Source organism: Rhinolophus ferrumequinum, chromosome 28 (assembly GCF_004115265.2).
Source record: "Rhinolophus ferrumequinum isolate MPI-CBG mRhiFer1 chromosome 28, mRhiFer1_v1.p, whole genome shotgun sequence".
NCBI classification, from domain to species: Eukaryota; Metazoa; Chordata; class Mammalia; order Chiroptera; family Rhinolophidae; genus Rhinolophus; species Rhinolophus ferrumequinum.
In genome coordinates, this window is record NC_046311.1 from 7,645,947 (window position 1) to 7,665,975 (window position 20,029).

Sequence of the window (20,029 nt, forward strand, 5' to 3'; positions counted from 1 at the left end):
AGGCNGGAGGCAGGCAGGGAAGTAACTAAATACTAAAAACTAAGGTTAGACAGGCAGGGAGGCAGGCAGGGAACTAACTAAATACTAAAAACTAAGGTTAGACAGGCAGGGAGGCAGGCAGGGAACTAACTAAATACTAAAAACTAAGGTAGACAGGCAGGGAGGCAGGCAGGGAAGTAACTAAATACTAAAACCTAAGGTAGACAGGCAGGGAGGCAGGCAGGGAACTAACTAAATACTAAAAACTAAGGTAGACAGGCAGGGAGGCAGGCAGGGAACTAACAAATAATAAAAACTAGGTAGACAGGCAGGGAGGCAGGCAGGGAACTAACTAAATACTAAAAACTAAGGTTAGACAGGCAGGGAGGCAGGCAGGGAACTAACTAAATACTAAAAACTAAGGTAGACAGGCAGGGAGGCAGGCAGGGAACTAACTAAATACTAAAAACTAAGGTAGACAGGCAGGGAGGCAGGCAGGGTAACTAAATACTAAAACTAAGGTAGACAGGCAGGGAGGCAGGCAGGGAACTAACTAAATACTAAAAACTAAGGTTAGACAGGCAGGGAGGCAGGCAGGGAACTAACTAATACTAAAAACTAAGGTAGACAGGCAGGGAGGCAGGCAGGGAACTAACTAAATACTAAAAACTAAGGTTAGACAGGCAGGGAGGCAGGCAGGGAACTAACTAAATACTAAAAACTAAGGTTAGACAGGCAGGGAAGTAACTAAATACTAAAAACTAAGGTAGACAGGCAGGGAGGCAGGCAGGGAAGTAACTAACTAAAAACTAAGGTTAGACAGGCAGGAGGCAGGCAGGGAACTAACTAAATACTAAAAACTAAGGTAGACAGGCAGGGAGGCAGGCAGGGAACTAACTAAATGCTAAAAACTAAGGTTAGACAGGCAGGGAGGCAGGCAGGGAACTAACTAAATACTAAAAACTAAGGTAGACAGGCAGGGAGGCAGGCAGGGAACTAACTAAATACTAAAAACTAAGGTTAGACAGGCAGGGAGGCAGGCAGGGAACTACTAAATACTAAAACTAAGGTAGACAGGCAGGGAGGCAGGCAGGGAAGTAACTAAATACTAAAAACTAAGGTAGACAGGCAGGGAGGCAGGCAGGGAAGTAACTAAATACTAAAAACTAAGGTAGACAGGCAGGGAGGCAGGCAGGGAACTAACTAAATACTAAAAACTAAGGTAGACAGGCAGGGAGGCAGGCAGGGAACTAACTAAATACTAAAAACTAAGGTTAGACAGGCAGGGAGGCAGGCAGGGAACTAACTAAATACTAAAAACTAAGGTAGACAGGCAGGGAGGCAGGCAGGGAACTAACTAAATAGTAAAAACTAAGGTTAGACAGGCAGGGAGGCAGGCAGGAACTAACTAAAAAATTAAAAACTAAGGTAGACAGGCAGGGAGGCAGGCAGGGAAGTAACTAAATACTAAAAACTAAGGTTAGGGCAGGAAGGGAAGTAACTAAATGCTAAAAACTAAGGTTACACAGGCAGGGAGGCAGGCAGGGAACTAACTAAATACTAAAAACTAAGGTAGACAGGGAGGCAGGCAGGGAAATAAACTAAATACTAAAAACTAAGGTTAGACAGGCAGGGAGGCAGGCAGGGAACTAACTAAATACTAAAAACTAAGGTAGACATGCAGGGAGGCAGGCAGGGAACTAACTAAATACTAAAAACTAAGGTTAGACAGGCAGGAGGCAGGCAGGAGAACCTAACTAAATACTAAAAACTAAGGTAGACAGGCAGGGAGGCAGGCAGGGAAGTAACTAAATACTAAAAACTAAGGTAGACAGGCAGGGAGGCAGGCAGGGAACTAACTAAATACTAAAAACTAAGGTAGACAGGCAGGGAGGCAGGCAGGGAACTAACTAAATACTAAAAACTAAGGTTAGACAGGCGGGAGGCAGGCAGGGAAGTAACTAAATCTAAAAACTAAGGTTAGACAGGCAGGGAGGCAGGCAGGGAACTAACTAAATACTAAAAACTAAGGTAGACAGGCAGGGAGGCAGGCAGGGAACTAACTAAATACTAAAAACTAAGGTTAGACAGGCAGGGAGGCAGGCAGGGAACTAACTAAATACTAAAAACTAAGGTAGACAGGCAGGGAGGCAGGCAGGGAAGTAACTAAATACTAAAAACTAAGGTTAGACAGGCAGGGAGGCAGGCAGGGAACTAACTAAATACTAAAAACTAAGGTAGACAGGCAGGGAGGCAGGCAGGGAACTAACTAAATACTAAAAACTAAGGTAGACAGGCAGGGAGGCAGGCAGGGGAGTAACTAAATACTAAAAACTAAGGTTAGACAGGCAGGGAGGCAGGCAGGGAAGTAACTAAATACTAAAACTAAGGTTACACAGGCAGGGAACTAACTAAATACTAAAAACTAAGGTAGACAGGCAGGGAGGCAGGCAGGGAACTAACTAAATACTAAAAACTAAGGTTAGACAGGCAGGGAGGCAGGCAGGGAACTAACTAAATACTAAAACTAAGGTAGACAGGCAGGGAGGCAGGCAGGGAAGTAACTAAATACTAAAAACTAAGGTAGACAGGCAGGGAGGCAGGCAGGGAACTAACTAAATACTAAAAACTAAGGTAGACAGGCAGGGAGGCAGGCAGGGAACTAACTAAATACTAAAAACTAAGGTTAGACAGGCAGGGAGGCAGGCAGGGAACTAACTAAATACTAAAAACTAAGGTAGACAGGAAGGGAGGCAGGCAGGGAACTAACTAAATACTAAAACTAAGGTTAGACAGGCAGGGAGGCAGGCACGGAAGTAACTAAATACTAAAAACTAAGGTTAGACAGGCAGGGAGGCAGGCAGGGAACTAACTAAATACTAAAAACTAAGGTAGACAGGCAGGGAGGCAGGCAGGGAAGTAACTAAATGCTAAAAAACTAAGGTTACACAGGCAGGGAGGCAGGCAGGGAACTAACTAAATACTAAAAACTAAGGTAGACAGGCAGGGAGGCAGGCAGGGAACTAACTAAATACTAAAAACTAAGGTTAGACAGGCAGGGAGGCAGCAGGGAAGTAACTAATTACTAAAAACTAAGGTAGACAGCAGGGAGGCAGGCAGGGAACTAACTAAATACTAAAAACTAAGGTAGACAGGCAGGGAGGCAGGCAGGCAGGGAAGTAACTAAATACTAAAAACTAAGGTTAGACAGGCAGGGAGGCAGGCAGGGAACTAACTAAATACTAAAAACTAAGGTAGACAGGCAGGGAGGCAGGCAGGGAACTAACTAAATACTAAAAACTAAGGTTAGACAGGCAGGGAGGCAGGCAGGGAACTAACTAAATACTAAAAACTAAGGTAGACAGGCAGGGAGGCAGGCAGGGAACTAACTAAATACTAAAAACTAAGGTAGACAGGCAGGGAGGCAGGCAGGGAAGTAACTAAATACTAAAAACTAAGGTTAGACAGGCAGGGAGGCAGGCAGGGAACTAACTAAATACTAAAAACTAAGGTAGACAGGCAGGGAGGCAGGCAGGGAACTAACTAAATACTAAAAACTAAGGTTAGACAGGCAGGGAGGCAGGCAGGGAACTAACTAAATACTAAAAACTAAGGTAGACAGGCAGGGAGGCAGGCAGGGAACTAACTAAATACTAAAAACTAAGGTAGACAGGCAGGGAGGCAGGCAGGGGAGTAACTAAATACTAAAAACTAAGGTTAGACAGGCAGGGAGGCAGGCAGGGAACTAACTAAATACTAAAAACTAAGGTAGACAGGCAGGGAGGCAGGCAGGGAAGTAACTAAATGCTAAAAACTAAGGTTACACAGGCAGGGAGGCAGGCAGGGAACTAACTAAATACTAAAAACTAAGGTAGACAGGCAGGGAGGCAGGCAGGGAACTAACTAAATACTAAAAACTAAGGTTAGAAAGGCAGGGAGGCAGGCAGGGAAGTAACTAAATACTAAAAACTAAGGTAGACAGGCAGGGAGGCAGGCAGGGAACTAACTAAATACTAAAACTAAGGTAGACAGGCAGGGAGGCAGGCAGGGAAGTAACTAAATACTAAAAACTAAGGTTAGACAGGCAGGGAGGCAGGCAGGGAAGTAACTAAATACTAAAAACTAATGTTAGACAGGCAGGGAGGCAGGCAGGGAAGTAACTAAATACTAAAAACTAAGGTAGACAGGCAGGGAGGCAGGCAGGGAAGTAACTAAATACTAAAAACTAAGGTTAGACAGGCAGGGAGGCAGGCAGGGAACTAACTAAATACTAAAACTAAGGTAGACAGGCAGGGAGGCAGGCAGGGAACTAACTAAATACTCAAAACTAAGTTAGACAGGCAGGGAGGCAGGCAGGGAACTAACTAAATACTAAAACTAAGGTAGACAGGCAGGGAGGCAGGCAGGGAAGTAACTAAATATTAAAAACTAAGGTAGACAGGCAGGGAGGCAGGCAGGGAACTAACTAAATACTAAAAACTAAGGTTAGACAGGCAGGGAGGCAGGCAGGGAACTAACTAAATACTAAAAACTAAGGTTAGACAGGCAGGGAGGTAGGCAGGGATCTAACTAAATACTAAAAACTAAGGTTAGACAGGCAGGGAGGCAGGCAGGGAAGTAACTAAATACTAAAAACTAAGGTTAGACAGGCAGGGAGGCAGGCAGGGAAGTAACTAAATACTAAAAACTAAGGTAGACAGGCAGGGAGGCAGGCAGGGAAGTAACTAAATACTAAAAACTAAGGTTAGACAGGCAGGGAGGCAGGCAGGGAAGTAACTAAATACTAAAAACTAAGGTAGACAGGCAGGGAGGCAGGCAGGGAAGTAACTAAATACTAAAAACTAAGGTTAGACAGGCAGGGAGGCAGGCAGGGAAGTAACTAAATCCTAAAAACTAAGGTAGACAGGCAGGGAGGCAGGCAGGGAAGTAACTAAATCCTAAAAACTAAGGTAGACAGGCAGGGAGGCAGGCAGGGAAGTAACTAAATCCTAAAAACTAAGGTAGACAGGCAGGGAGGCAGGCAGGGAACTAACTAAATCCTAAAAACTAAGGTAGACAGGCAGGGAGGCAGGCAGGGAACTAACTAAATCCTAAAAACTAAGGTAGACAGGCAGGGAGGCAGGCAGGGAACTAACTAAATACTAAAAACTAAGGTAGACAGGCAGGGAGGCAGGCAGGGAACTAACTAAATACTAAAAACTAAGGTAGACAGGCAGGGAGGCAGGCAGGGAAGTAACTAAATACTAAAACTAAGGTAGACAGGCAGGGAGGCAGGCAGGGAAGTATCTCACTGGGAAACTGGGGGAGGAGAGAGGCAGCAAAGCAAGTCGTCAATATTTCGGAAGTTTGGACACAAAAGTGACAATCATACAGCATTAGTTATTGACACTGTTAAATTATTTTCTCTTGCTCTAAAGCAGTTGCACTCTTTATCCTCTCCCTGTAGTCAATTAGCCATTTCTTGGGGTAGTATTCAACCGCTGTGGCTACAGCGCCCCGTAAGAGAGACATTTTGCATTATGGGCCATACACACATACTTAATCTGAGACACACCTTTCATGGAATAATAGTCCCATGTTCATGGTGTTTTCTCAGATTGTCAGCTATTCATTTCTAACCCATGCTTTTAAAAATTGGTTATAGCTGTATATAGACTATATTATCCGTTAGGTAGTCAATTACCGTTCGGGAAGCTTTTCTTCCTTAGCACCGTTTCCTCTCTTATTGAAGTCACCTGGAAGTCCCTGCGTGTGGCTGTTCCCTTGTGTCGCAGCAGTGGGTCAGAGTGATCGCCACTGTTAATGATGTGCCAGCCAAGGAATGATACCGTGTGCCATTGTCGGTCTTTGTATTTGGATTATGTATTTGTATTACGGATCATTGGGAGTGAACGAGACTTCACAGTGTGGTGTGACTGTTTGTGAGGGGAAGTCAGGACAATTTCCACAGGTTCCAGTTTGTGTCGGTCGGTCGTGTGTGGGCAGGGGTGTCTTCCTCTGGTAGGAAGGAGAGAGACTACATGAGAAACTGGGTACCCCATGCCCCGCCCCTGGCCCCCCGGTGTGATGCCCGAACAGAAAGACATTCTGCAGCCAAGTGTGGGTCCTGAAGCCATTAAGAGTGCGTTTGACGCAGCACAGGGAATCCAGACCTGAGCTGTCAGCGTCCAATGGCTGGATTGCATGAAGACCCCTTCCTCTTACCTGTACTTTTGTGCATTCACTCGGTTCTTTAGCAAATATTTCCTAAGCACCAAGTGTGTGTCTGACGCCTGAGGGACCTGGACCACCCAGAATGTGCTTAGCTACCCGTGGGAAGGTGATGTCGCATATTCAGGCCCCTCTGGGGTCCCACCTGTGGGTTTGAGTCCAGCTCTGCCCTGCTGACCTGCCCCTGTGCCTTGGGCCGAGCGTCAGTGACTTTAGCAATGCGCCGAGAAGTGAAACGAGGAAGCAGCTCTCCTGGCTTCGCAGGTCTAAACATGTGAATGTCAGGTGACAAAGCCATGTCACCAGTCCATGGTGTCCATGTCACCAGTCACCAGTCCTTTTTTTTTGTTTTGGGCACTGCTGAAACAGAAACTCATTAATCCTTTCAGGAGAAAGTTCTGAGATTGGCCTGCCTCTCCAGCTTGTGCTGGAGACCATAGTAATTCCATCCTGTTAAGTAGAGACTCCAAGGTGAATTGAAGTCTCAGCAGGTTAAGCTGGAGAGGAAAGGGTACTTTGTGAAATGTAAACGTCAGGGTCATTTTCGGCTTCCATCTTGTCCCGTAAAGGAACCGTGAACTTCTTTTGCTTAAAAACGCCTTTCAGTTCACCTTTTAAGTTTAGTTCACCAAAGAATATCAACAGACCTGGCCTTTTCAACCAGGGGAGTGAATGAAATACCCAAGACAAGACCCTGAGGTCTTGTTAGTCTTGTAAATCATTGTTAATAGAGTTCTGGAAAATAGAGAATTTCCATAATCAGTGCTATAATTTTTGTGTTGAAATATACACCAGGGTGCCAAAAAAAATGTATGTACATGACTTGTATTCATCTTTTGTTATCCGTATATATTATTTACAATTTTAATAGTTTTTTTTTTCCTTTTTTTAAATGTGTTTACATTTTTTTGGCACCCTCTGTATAACTGCAATTTGGCCCCAAGTAATAGGAAGTAAGATTGAGTCCTTTTCATATTCTCTGTAACAGCACGTAACAGCGCTGAGCCTCTGAATACCCTCTCCAACATACGGAGGGTTCCCGAGGTCCCACCGATAGGCCTGGTTAATGCCTGCTTCACCCATGAGTTCCTTCTCAGGAGAGAGAGGGAGAAGACAGACGGGAGAGAGAGGGCCCTCCTGCAGGCTCCAGGGAGAAGAGTGTCCTTGTAAAATAAGTTCCTAGAGAAATACACCGTCAGAACCACTCTCCTTGTTCCTTAGAATACTAAGGGCAGGTCACACTTCTGCCTGGAGTCTGTTTCGTCTGAGGTTTTGTGATTTTGTGTTTTCTAACCGGGATGTACTTTGCTTTGGCCTGTAGTGGAATCTTCTGTTGTGTGCGGCTTCATCCGTCGCGGTGGGGGAAGGTGTGGGTAAACTAGTTCCCTTTGCATCTGTCATGTGAATTCCAGTGGGAGTCCAGTGGCCGCCTCCTCCCGGCTCCTTCCTGGTTACGGGTCTTGCCCCGGGCTCGGTCCTGTTACCTACACCTGTCTTGTCATTCCCCCATCTCTGATCGGCAATGAAAAGTCTTTGGAAATTCGGGTGAGGGTCCATCTTCTGTAACTGCTTCAGAGCTGGGCAGGGATGTAGAGCTGTCCCTACCTACGAGATTGCCGGTGAAAGATGGTGGAACGACGGGTCCTCGGAAAGTCGGGGTGGCTCTATCTAGAAACTGGATCGAGCTGGGGGCTCCAGACTGGAGTTGGAGCTCTGAGGGCCGTTCAGGATTGTTCGCAGGGGTGGGCTGGAAGCCGTACATGTGAACCACCGATAGTTTAAAGGACTCGATCCTGGAAGAGAAATACTTAACCAGAAGGTTAAAGAGGCATCGTCTAAATTAGAGTAACCTGAGAACAAGGAGGGGAACCAATAAAGATGAGAGAAGTGACAGGAACTAGGATCCCCAAGAGTGAAAAGGGGGTCCCAGGGGGGTGCAAGGAAAGAGGAAAACACGAGCTCTTAGAGAGGTACTAGAGAGCAGCTCCGGGAGTCTGGGGTGACTTATCAGAACTTCTCAGTCCTGGGACAGGGACTTGCTTGTGTGTCCGAAGAGGAGCCGCAGGTCTTCAGTTGGCCCCCAGGAACAGAAGCCACAGCCTTCCTTCGGGGGGCGTCCTGTGGAGACTTAAATAAAACAGGTTTGGAGGGAAGTGGACCCAGCCACGGACTCTCCGCAGCCTAACAGCAACTGGGGTGCTCAGACTAACTGCAAACGGTCCCTTCCGTTTAGGGGCTACCCTGGGGGACCCGTCTCCGTTCCCCTGGCTTTCCGGGGCTGCAGTGTGTGGAGGGCTCAGCCGGGGCAGGGGCTGGTCCCCTTTTCTCTGAGTGCCTGCTGCAGCTCTCCCAAGTTAACAGCATAGGAACCAGCAGAATGGAGGGCAGAGTGTGCAAGCAGGAAGCCAGCGAGGAGAGCCAGGCCCCGGTCTGACGGAGACGCTGCGGCTGCAGGAGGCCGCCCTCAGGGCCCAGCACTAAGTGGAGGTTCTTTTCCCTGCACAGGCTTCATCCCCCCGCCACTCATCTTTGGGGCCGGCATCGACTCCACCTGCCTGTCCTGGAGCACGTTCTGCGGGGAGCAGGGCGCCTGCGTCCTCTACGACAACGTGGCCTACAGGCACCTGTACGTCAGCATCGCGATCGCACTCAAGTCCTTCGCCTTCGTCCTCTACACCACGACGTGGCAGTGCCTGAGGAAAAACTATAAACGCTACATCAAAAACCACGAGGGCGGGCTGAGCACCAGTGAGTTCTTTGCATCTACTCTGACCCTAGACAACCTGGGGAGGGACCCTGTGCCCGCCAAGCCCACGCATAGGACAAAGTTTATCTATAACCTGGAAGACCATGAGTGGTGTGAAAACATGGAGTCCGTGTTATAGTGACGCCAGGAGGGCTGGACTCTGTACAGTGATCAAAGGGTCATTTTTTTTTTCCTACAAAAAGAAAAAAGGTTTCCAAAAAAAAAGCTCAGTACACACACACACACACACACACACACCCCTTTGTCCTTTTTCTCCAAGTCAGAGCCACACGGGATTGAGAATGAGGAGAGCGTGGGATCCCGTGTGACCTGCTGGGGCTCAGAGCCCGCTCTGTGCAGCCCCCTCACGGTGTTGTCAGGATGCCGACAGCTGCAAGCAACAGGCGCTGCCAAATTCAGGGACCGGTGGTGGCCAGCTTGGAGGATGGACACTCCCGGATACACACACACCACACAAAACCACCACCACCACAATTTTTAAGGAAAGTCTACTAAAAACACAAGCTGACAACATGGCCAGGATAAGCACTAGTGACAGCCTGTGCCCCCGCCTCCTCCCAGGGGGGTGGGGTGGCGCATCCGTGCGAGGGGCGGAAGCCCCTCCTCTCTCACTTTCGCAATATGGGTCGCTGTGCAGACGACTCACCCAGTCTGCACGTGGTTCAGGGCCCCCGAGTTCTCAGCGACGCTAATGGGTGATCCGTGCTGGAGTCTGTACGCGCGCGGCACCTCTCACCTCTCACCAGCCCCATGTCCACGGTTAAGACCGAGGGCCCAAGGGGGAACGGGGCCGGGGCCAGCGTCTCCCCTTCCCCGAAGCACCTCCCCCCGCCCCGCAGAGTGACCTCAGGAAGCAGTGGGCGTCGCCTGGCTATGACTGACCTCGTTCAGAGCCGGGGTGACCCAAGCCAGTCCAAGTCATTTGCTTACATTTGCCAAACATTTTGCCATTTTTTTAACAAAAGAAATACAATGCATATGAATTTCAAACTGTTGTATGTATAATCCTCTAATACTATTTTTAACTCCTAAAATCTGTTAACCACTTCAGTCACTCACACAGTTCTCTAGGCCGAATTTACTGTCGGTTGCTTTTACTTTCTTCCTTTTTTTAATGCACCAAAAATATAATGTGATTCAAGGGATGCAATTCATCTACTGTAATTTTTTCTTTATCATTTTATCCTCATTTGGATATTCTGTGAAAACAACAAGAGAACATACTATGTGTTACAAGAAGAAAAACAAAATGCTTAAAAACGATGTGAACAGTCAGCCTGCCTGTGAAAGAATCACATTTGAGACAAAGGGCGTAATGTGATGAATTGCAAATTTGCCTTCTTGCTTTATTCCCATGATTCAGTGATCACTGTCGTACGAGGCCCTTTTATATTCACGCTTCACGTTCCAAGAAGCGTTCTTTCCAGCCTGTGGAGGAGACATGCTTAGATGGGGGTTGTGTGCAGGGGTGCAGTGCTTCTGGGGAGGGAGGGAGGGGGTAAGAGGGGTGGGAGAGAGAGAATGGGTGTCCAGCTCGAGCTGTTGAGCCGCCTGTGGTGGATAAACCCACATGCTCCTGGAGGCTACTGCGCGTCCAATGTGTGGAAATGGCAGTGGAGTTTTCAGGGTCAGTCTCGAACTAGGAAGCCTTTGTGTGTGTGTATTTTGAAAGAGACTCAACCTCAAACAGCTCGAGAGCAAACCTGCCATTGTTTGTGGTAAGAACTCTGGGGAAACCCATTGTAGCTAGCACAGTCGGCCTTATTAGGCCATTTCCCTAGGTGAAGGGCCTCTGTCACTCACACTCTCACACACACACACACACACACACACACACACACACACAGGGACCGGTTCACTTCCCATCATACCTCTTCAATGACCTTTGTCGAGGCCACTCATGACCCCGGGAAAGACCTTTGATTGGTTGGTTTGCTTTTTCAAAGCCTCAGACACATATTTGCAGTCACCCAGAAGGGAAGAAGAGAGTCACGGGCAGAGGAGGGTGCTGTGCCAAATTTTTAACAAACTCTGTAAAAGGGGGAGGTTTGAGTGACAGCCCACAACCAGACAAAGCCAGACCCGAGGAGGATGACCAAAAGAGAAGCTTTTGTCGTGGTGCATGGGGACACTGACCAGCTGCCCACGATAGGATGCTTTCGAGACGTCCCCTTTCCCCTGTGTGGTTAGTCTGCCCTTGCTCATGAAAATGGGACGCTCGTCGATAGGTTAACTAGTAAAAAGGTAGACTGATCTCCAGCGAATTCATGAAATACGTAATGCTCTGCCTCTCCTATCAGGCCCTCACACCGCTCTGGACAGGTTTTGAGTCAGTCTTGTTTGGAAATGTATTGCTAAGTGGTCACTGCCGGCTTAGCTATTGTTGCCGAGCTCTCCAGAGCCAGAATCCACGCATGGAGGCTCCATGACTAGTGCATCCTGGGCTATCTGCTGGTTTTTCTTTTTAAAGGGTGTTGAATACTCTGCATTTTGGATTTCTTTTTTCCCCTAGGATTTTAGGATGAATGAGAATAAGTGGTTAGGATGACAAAGGAAAACAACTCCCACATTCAGTATTAGCAACAACTGGACGTAAACTTAAAGTCCCCTATGGCAAGATCTAAAGTGTGCTGTGTCACCTTTTTAAAAATGTCCTTTCTTGCATCTACTACAGAACAGAAAACCTCGTCTAGTTTGAATTTCTCTTTTTGTGCTACCAAGAACCACTGTACATCCCGTACCACATCCAGCTCCTTGGTTATTTGTTTGGTTTCGAGGGGGATTTTGAATGAACAGATTTCCTGGCAGGATCTTCACCGGAAAACAAAAATGGAAGAAGGGCTGGAATAAACCTAGAAAGTGAATATTGAAATTCTGTCTCTGCTGCTACAAACTCCTCCACCAACATGCCCGGGGGGTGAATGAGAAAGTCTCTGGGCTGCAACTTTTGACATTTTTTTTGTAACAGCTACACACAGACCAAGAAGTTTTTTAGCAATAGGATCTGTGCATGTGCAGTAAATACATTCTGCCAAAGTATGTCTCTGGGGGACGCGGTTTGCTGTCCTCCTTCCGCCAAGGCTGAGCCCTGGCCGGGCAGCTTTCCTCCCTTCTTCACGCCTCACAGAGGAAGGCGCCTTGGGGACGCTGCCTCCAGAAAGCCATACGTGCCTGCTTTCCTCACAGCCAGGGAAGGAGTCAGGGAAGCCCCCCTTTCATAGCCCCTGAGGGATTTGCTAGCAGTGTTTACCATGCAACATAATAAGGGGAAACCGAGAGCCGAGGGACCCTTTGCAGACTTCCTACCATCTTAGGAGCGGGAAGGAGTGTGCCTCTCCACAAAAACCGCTGCTTTCACCACCTGCAGTGGACTAGCTTCCAAACAAATTTTAAGTTTGGTTAAATGGCACCCATACATTACAATCCGAGGCCGCCTCCCTGTCCCCATAATGTCCCCTCACTGCGCGTGGCCAGATTCCCCAGCCCTTCCCGCTGGAAAGCACACAGGCCTGCCGTGACCTGCACACGGGGAGTCCTTGGCTCCCCGTGAGCCTGCGGAGCTGGGCTCCTGCTGCTGGCCGTTCGGGTCCTGAAAAGTGGTTTCCAGCCACTGCTTGGGAGGCCTGACAGCAGGCCTAAGAATAAAGGTCATCGGGTGGAAATCAGTGCGCTGATCAGACAGTCAAGAGTGGAGGGACCCCAAGCAGTATTGTCGCAGTGTCATCTGGGGCTTTGGTTTAGATGAGGGGAGAAAACCAGGCAAGCACGTTTTCAGACCAACAGAGCCTCTTGCTGTGTCATGCTGTTCTTGCACGACTGTTCTGACAGCTTGAGAGAGGACCAGGTATCTGCCCAGAACCAGGAGACAGTACCGGTCACAGAGTAGGGGCTTCATGGGTCCCCTGAGCTCATGCCGCTGCCCTCCCTGCACCCCCCTCAGCTTAGAGTCCGGCTCAAACACCTAAAAGGCGCCGCCACAGTTTCCAAGACGGTGCAAGTGAAATTAAATTTGGCCTAGAAAATTACTTTGGGACCTAAATGTCACCCGTATCCTCCTCTCTCTGCCTTCCCCTCGCTGTGCATTAACCCACCTCTTCCAGCTCTACAAATTCTTACGTTCTGAACAGCTGCAAGGACCTACCCTCTTAGACCAGCTGGCCCTAAATGACAGCCTCAGACCCAGCCCCCTCTAGGTATTATGGTCGCCCAAGAATAAATTGGTAGAACAGAAGAATCTCCACCTGGGGGAATATGCAAGGAAGAGATTTTTGCTTACATGCCTCGTACGGGGCCTGTTTCCTAGGGTAACACGTGGAGTCTACACTGTCTGCACGCGGCCACCCCCCACCCGCCTCTTCCTCACGTTTGTAGGCCACCTCAGAGGGCTCGCTCATCACGGCAGGGCAGACGAGTAAAAAGGCCAGAAATGGGAAATTCAGAAAAGCAAAGATCCTCAGAAACCTGCCTGCCGCGGAGACAGGGACGAACACACACGCTTCTCAGAGGGCATTCACCCGGCAGCACGGTTTTCCTTTGCAGGGTCCGTGCCATTTGTGGGTGCACTGTGTGAGCTGCGTGTTTTCTAAGTACGTATTTATCATTCGCTCCTTTAGGAGCATGTTGGCTACGTGCCAGGCCCTGGACCAGCTACAGAGGTGAAAAGGACATGGTCCTCTCCCGTAGGAGCTCACAGTTCCACGAGGCAGACAGACCTGAACACAAACAAAAGCAAGAGAATCAATGTAAAAAGCCTCGGTCTGTCTGTCTTTCCCGGTGTAAGGAGGGCTGGTTCGTGGTGGTGCGAGCTTCTGGCTCATGGCATCAAGAATCAGGGAGGCTTCAGAGAGCAGGGTGGTGTAGAAACCAACAACCAAAGAGCAGTGGGTGTCTGTCTGCGAGGGGCACGGGGGCAGAGGCCCCGTGTATGGAGAGGGCCATCAGAGCAACTTCACAGACTTTCCGTAAAGGGCCAGGTGGCCAACGTGACTTTGAGAGCCTTGTTGTTTTCACATGACAGTGGCCCTACACACGTGTGAACAAGTGAGCGGGCTGTGTGCCAATAAAGCTTTATTTACAAAGACCGGCAGTGGCTGGGTTTGGCCGCGGGCTGTAGTGGGCTGGCTGACCTGTTCTGAGCACAGGCTGAGGTGTGGAGCAGCACAGCATGTTTGGGGGACCCCAGCAGCTGGGCCGGGTCACGGGCTGGAAGGTTCCTTCTGCCAGGTGTCTGTCAATCAGCCCTGAAATTCCTGATCCAAGGAATCTAATCTAGGTAGCCCAGTTTTCCAAGGATGAGGTAAGTGGCCCATTCTTGTCCGGGTTTTTCATCGAAAGCAACATATTCTTTGTCTTGTATAATGAGGGGAATTTGAATATTACAACCTTTAGCCCCTTCCAGCTCTCTGAGGCTCACTCTGTAGTTCTGCCCGAGTAATCGTTCTTTTTTTCTTAAGTGGTGGAAACAGGCACGGGAGGGGAAATGTCGGAACTACAAAAAGAGTAAATCCAGACACTGAAGAGTATTTCAAACGCCTCCCTCCTTCCCACCAACACAAAACGCTGGCACTATAACGCTAACAGATACGCCAGGTTTGGTAACTGGTAAGCACTAATAACTAATGATAACAGGACCTAACATTTATCAAACACTTCCCATGAACCAGCTTAGTACGTGTATTCGCTTATTTAACCTCAACAGCTGCACTGTGAGTTGGGAACTGTCATTAGCTTCAGTTTACAGGAGAGGAAACTGAGGCCTGGGAAATTCCCAGATTGGCTCAAGGTCACGGAGTCAAACCCTGGTCTGTGAACCCAAAGCCTGTCGTCTTTGTCTCCGTGGGTACTTGCTCCCCTCTGGGCAAGATGGAGGTGCCCTACCCCACATGTAGGGACCACCTCATCAGGAGGACTTGGGCTCCAGCGGACTGCGGGGCCCCCCACACTCTCCCAGGGCCCCTGATGTAATGATCAGGGCATGGCGACAGCTCCATTCTTCCCGTGTCACTCCTGGTCTTAACCACTGATCAGTCTGTATGGGACGTTCTACCAGAAGCAGATAGGTAGGAAGCAACAGGCGATTCCTCCTGCTATAATGCATTCTGAGGTGCCGGGAGGTACTCCCCAGTGCTGGTCGTCAGCTCCTCTGGGGAGCCCCCAAAACCTCTCCCTCCTGGCACACCTGCGGTTCCCAACATCTCCTCGGGGGCTCAGCCCTGGCCGACGGTCTTCAGACACACCAGCTCTGGTCACTGGCTGGATGTGTCTTTATCATCAGATGCTAGGCTCTTAGAAACAGAGTTTCTAGACATTTCTATTTTTGTGTTAATGACTCAGGCCAACAATCAGTAGCTGATGATTACCTTATGGAAAAAATATTCAGAATTTATGCTGACGTGACCGTGCTCTTTTACTAAGAGCAAATGGAACAACACGGGACATTTCCTGGAGGTTTACTGCTGCATGAAATCCCCCCAAATTACAGGCTAACTTAATAGGAGCTAGTTCTCATGGAGATATATTTGTCAAGACGGTTTGATTTTCGAATCTAAGGTCATAAATGGAATTAGAAGAACGCAATGTAGGAAGTTTCCTAACCACAGGAACCCAACTAACACACCAATTGAACTCTAGTCCGGCAACAAGGGAGGGGACTGGGGAGTTCAAGTGCAGTAAGACCTGCTGGACACGGCCAGGTGCCGTCGGGCGTGATCCCAGGTCATGCTGCCAGCAGCTTTCTCACACCAGCCCTAGGAGGTAAGTATACTTTTTCCCACTTTACAGATCAGAAAACTAAGGCTCAGTACACAGAAGCTTCTCAAGGCCACACAGCTAGTTAGAAAGTCAGCAGGAGCCAGCGCCAGGTCTGTCTGACTCCTGAACCAGTGCTCTTTCCGTTACGCCCCACGGCCACCAAAGTGAGAACACAGCGCTGGCTTCTCAGGAGCTGCAATGAGGCCAACAGGGCATCTACCATTGGGGAACCCCCCGCACCCCAGTAGTCAGTAGTTTCAGAGAGAAATGAGCCAGAGCTGGAGGGGAGAACCTCTGCAAAATTTTGCACACAGGCACAGGAATCTAAAATGAGAAAAAAACTTTTGTTTACTTTAATAATTAAACATCGGAGACCTTTAAAAACACTGCCCCCGCCTTCTTCCACTTTAGCCACATCAGCAGTTTTCCAGCCACTGGATCATCCTGTCTGAATCATTCTGCACGCGAGAACCAACCCCAGCTCTCTGGCTTCCATCCCTCCCTCCCAGCTCCCTTCCCCTAAGACTTCCGGCAGGACCCCCAAAACTACAAGAACCTGGGCTTGTGAAGTCGAGCAGGGATGCTCCATATTGCCCAGAACATCTGGGCTTCTTTTATCCACTAAATCTCAGCTGCCAAATCCTGAGGAAAGGAGTGACACTGCCACACTGTCACCTTTTGTACCGCTGGGTCAGAGTCTAACGAGGACAAGTGACTGAGTGGGGATGTCTGTGGCCCCACGGTGCCTGTCACTAAACAGGAAAACTGCACGGCATGGCCAGTGAGACCCGGGCAGCTTGTAAATCATCCCAGGGACGAGCTGGGTTCTTACTGCCGTTTAAACAAAGCCACAGCCTCTATTTTGGAAGCATGGCATGGGCTTAGAAATCACACGTGATAGTTTCTCTTGGCATGCGGTGAATGTCTGTGGCTGAATGAAACACACCGGTCCATAATTCTGGCTGAGGAAACATGACATTTCGATGCCGGTGGTTCTCTCGGGCGCTCAGCCACCTCTGCAGTAGAGATTCCAGTGACAGTGTCCTAGAACACCAGGCCTGTCACTGGTGATTTACGTGAGATATAAGCTGTATGTTAGTCATCCCCATAGAAGAAAGACCCACATGAGTGTTGGTATACGATACTTAAGAGAAATATGCCTCTCAGAAAGACTTGGCCTTCAGGTCTGAAACAGGCCTCTGGGCTTGGAACCTGTCTCCTCGGGGTTACATGGAGCGAAACCCAGCATTTTACTGACATGACTTTCTGCTCTTACCCATCCCACTGCCAAGCCGCGATGTCATTACAGACTTGTAAGCCTAAAGAACGAGTAGGAAAACCGGAAAAGACCGACCTTTCTTTTTCCTCTTGGCTCTTCTTTCCCCCCTCCCCCTTTAGGCACAGAGTACCAAGACATTGAGACTGAGAAAACCTGCCCAGAGTCACAATCACCTTCAGAAGACTCCTTTGTGAGAAGCTGAGGGCCTGGCCCTCATCCTCCTGCAGACAGCAGCCCATCACCGCCCACAGACCTCGCGGGCCTGACTTAGCGAGCCCTGCCCTGCCCTGCCCGAGAACCCCAAGGGCCCTGTGTGAATTACCCGGCCAGTGTGTGGGCCCGGGAGTGGCTGTGATCAGAAATCCTCTAAACCCTCCAAGTAGACCTTGCCCGGTCACTCACGGTGCTGGTGACCGGGTACGCAAACCCCCTTTTGCCCATCCCTTCTTTGGCTCCTATGGGGATGACCCGCTGACACGCTTTAGGAAAAAAAAACCCTCTCCAGAATGCTTCTCTGATCGAGGTACCCAACAGCTCTTCCCAAATCAGCTGAGGCTGGATTTTAATAGGAGGGGGCAAAAATCTCCCTGTCTCGCAGAATGGAGGGATTGGGGGGACAGCACATACTCGATAGATTCTGAGTGTGGTATTCTGTATTTTTGCAGCTTATATTTTCCAGATGAGCAGTTTAGAGATATGTGATGTAAAGTACATACTGTACAATTGCTGAAAATTATATTAAAAGCACTATTTTAATTCTTCCTCTGTGTCGTGCTGCACTCTCTATTATCTTTTCTCTCGGTGTCTTTGGGTAGAACGACCTGAAAAGATCCTGTAGGAGTGGGTTTCTGGCTGTGTACGTTCTCTTTTTACGGGCTCTGGATTGTTCAAAAGAGCACGGGCTCCGGAGTCAAAACAGACCTGGGTTCCGACCCGCAGCCCAGCACTCGCTGCTGCTTGTGGCCCTGAACAAGCGATCGGACGCCTCTGAGCCCAGTTTCACCATCTGTAAAATGCGAATGTTGACACCTGCTTTATACAATGGTGGGAAGTTACCATCCGGTTTCCCTTCCAGGTTCTCCCACTATCCACAAACTCTGGGAGGGCAGGGAACGGCCCCTCGTACAGCACATCACAAATAGCGGATGCTCAGTAGACAACTGAATGAATGAATGAATGAATGAATGAATGAATGAATGAATGCATGAATGCTGAACACAGAGCCTCAGACCCATCAGCCCGCGGAGCTTTGACGTCAGTCGCACACCTCAGGCAAGCACGGCACTTGCCTTCTCCTGTCAGGCCCACAGACCCTCCCACCAGCCTCACCCGTGGGTGGAGCTCCAGTCGCCTTCCCAGGCCAGCCCCCCCCCAGTTGCCTCCACAGCCTGAGTCCACTGGCTGCACTTCTACGTCACGTGGACATCTTAGTCCCACTGTGACATCGCTGGCCAGTCTATCTTCTGGGCACAAGCCCATCCTCCTGTGAGGCTAGCCCTGGGACCCCACTTTCTTCATGTCCCCCTCCAGCCTGCATCTTGCCTTCCACAGTCCCCTCATCCTTTGCAGCGGAGCACTGCTAAAATCAAAGCTTGTCCAGCTGTTATTACTGGAAGACCTCAGTCCTGCACTCTTTCTGCTCCAGGGGGCATGGAATCATGAAAAAGCATGCTCGGGAGTATTACATTCTCTAAAGCCCTGTCACCTACCCATTGGTGGCTCAGGACTTTATTTCAGCCCGGCCCTGTTGTTTACGTGATTGTTTATTTTTTCTCAAAGCCACACGATTTGTTCTCTCCAGCATAAACATCCCAAGAAAATGCAATTTCAACATTCTCTGGCCTAATGTGAAAAGATGCTGAAGCAGCTGAAAAAGTTAGCGGTTCCTCATGGGAGCTGGGCTTCATTTGCACTGGAAATTGGGCTGGAGGCAGGAGGAGGAAGCAGGGAAGGGCTACTGTTTAAGGTGTCCATGTTTTCCATCCAAAATTTCACATTTGTTTCCCGCCCACGGTCTAATTTCTTTTCTCTGGCTACCTTTCCCTCATGAAGGTGGTCCCTTTATGAGAAAGATTGTCCCTTCATTTTATCTTAGCTTCACACAGGCATTTTATTTCTTGTTTAGAGTCACCAGATTCATCCTTCAGTATTTAAGCAGGTCTCTGAGAGGTCTGTTCACACAGGTGGTTCAACCAGTTCAGGGAGAGGCGACAGCTTAAATTCCAAATGCCATCTCTTCCCAAAGTCCTGTCAGCTACCACAGCCAACATGCTTTGAGCTACACACACATTTGGTCCCTCTTGATCCAGATCTAAAAGTCCAACCTGACCTTTTTTCTCAGTCTCTGTGAAAGACTGGCTAGCCGCTCACCCAAGACTGGCTCAGCCCAGATAAAAACGGGCTGTTTCTGTGGCCTCAAATGCGGATTCAGAACCACTAGCACATCCAAATCGACAAAGACCTGCTATTTGGTTTTCTCTTTAGGAAATACTGCAGTACAACTGTTTCTAACTCTGGAGAGTAATGTCCATAGTTGATGCAAAGGGCAGAAACTGACTTGTGGTTTCTTGAAAGCATTTAAGCACGTTTCTTAACCTCCCAGAATCCTAGTATTCCCGGGGATGGAATGCACAAACGTGTATTGATTGGGTCCCAAAGGCGGGCTTTTCAGGTCTTCAGGACGGTTTCCGGGGCCATTCCCATCCCTCTGTTCTTCAGAAGGGAATTAAGGGGTGAGATAAAGAAGGCGATTCACCAGGAACGCAAAGGCAGGACAAACGCACGAGTACGTTTGAACAGCAATGTGGAAAACAGACTCAGGGGCTTGAACTTGACCTGGCAGAGACCATCAGCCTCCCTTGGAAAAGAGGCATTTTCCTGTGAGGTTCCTCCATCACTTGTCACTGAGAACTTGGCCGCAATCCACATCTTCTCAAAGAAGAACTGGAAAGCGTCTCTCCTCAGGTTTGCAGGCAGCTTAGCAACAGGTTCCTTTCTTTCCCCAGATGCTGGACTCACCCCTATAGCTACCCTTCCATTTCTTT

The 20,029-nt window shown here is 48.9% G+C and overlaps 1 protein-coding gene across 1 annotated transcript in view; it reads left to right on the plus strand.

Annotated features, from left to right (window-relative positions):
* Positions 1–17,727, plus strand: part of SLCO3A1 (solute carrier organic anion transporter family member 3A1) — a gene marked incomplete in the record, with an annotated part of 298,673 nt that extends 280,946 nt beyond the window's left edge. The window contains 2 exon segments of the mRNA XM_033100074.1: positions 8,695–8,937; positions 17,105–17,727. Coding sequence (XP_032955965.1) covers positions 8,695–8,937; positions 17,105–17,187 — 326 coding nt within the window.
* Positions 17,728–20,029: the final 2,302 nt, after the last annotated feature.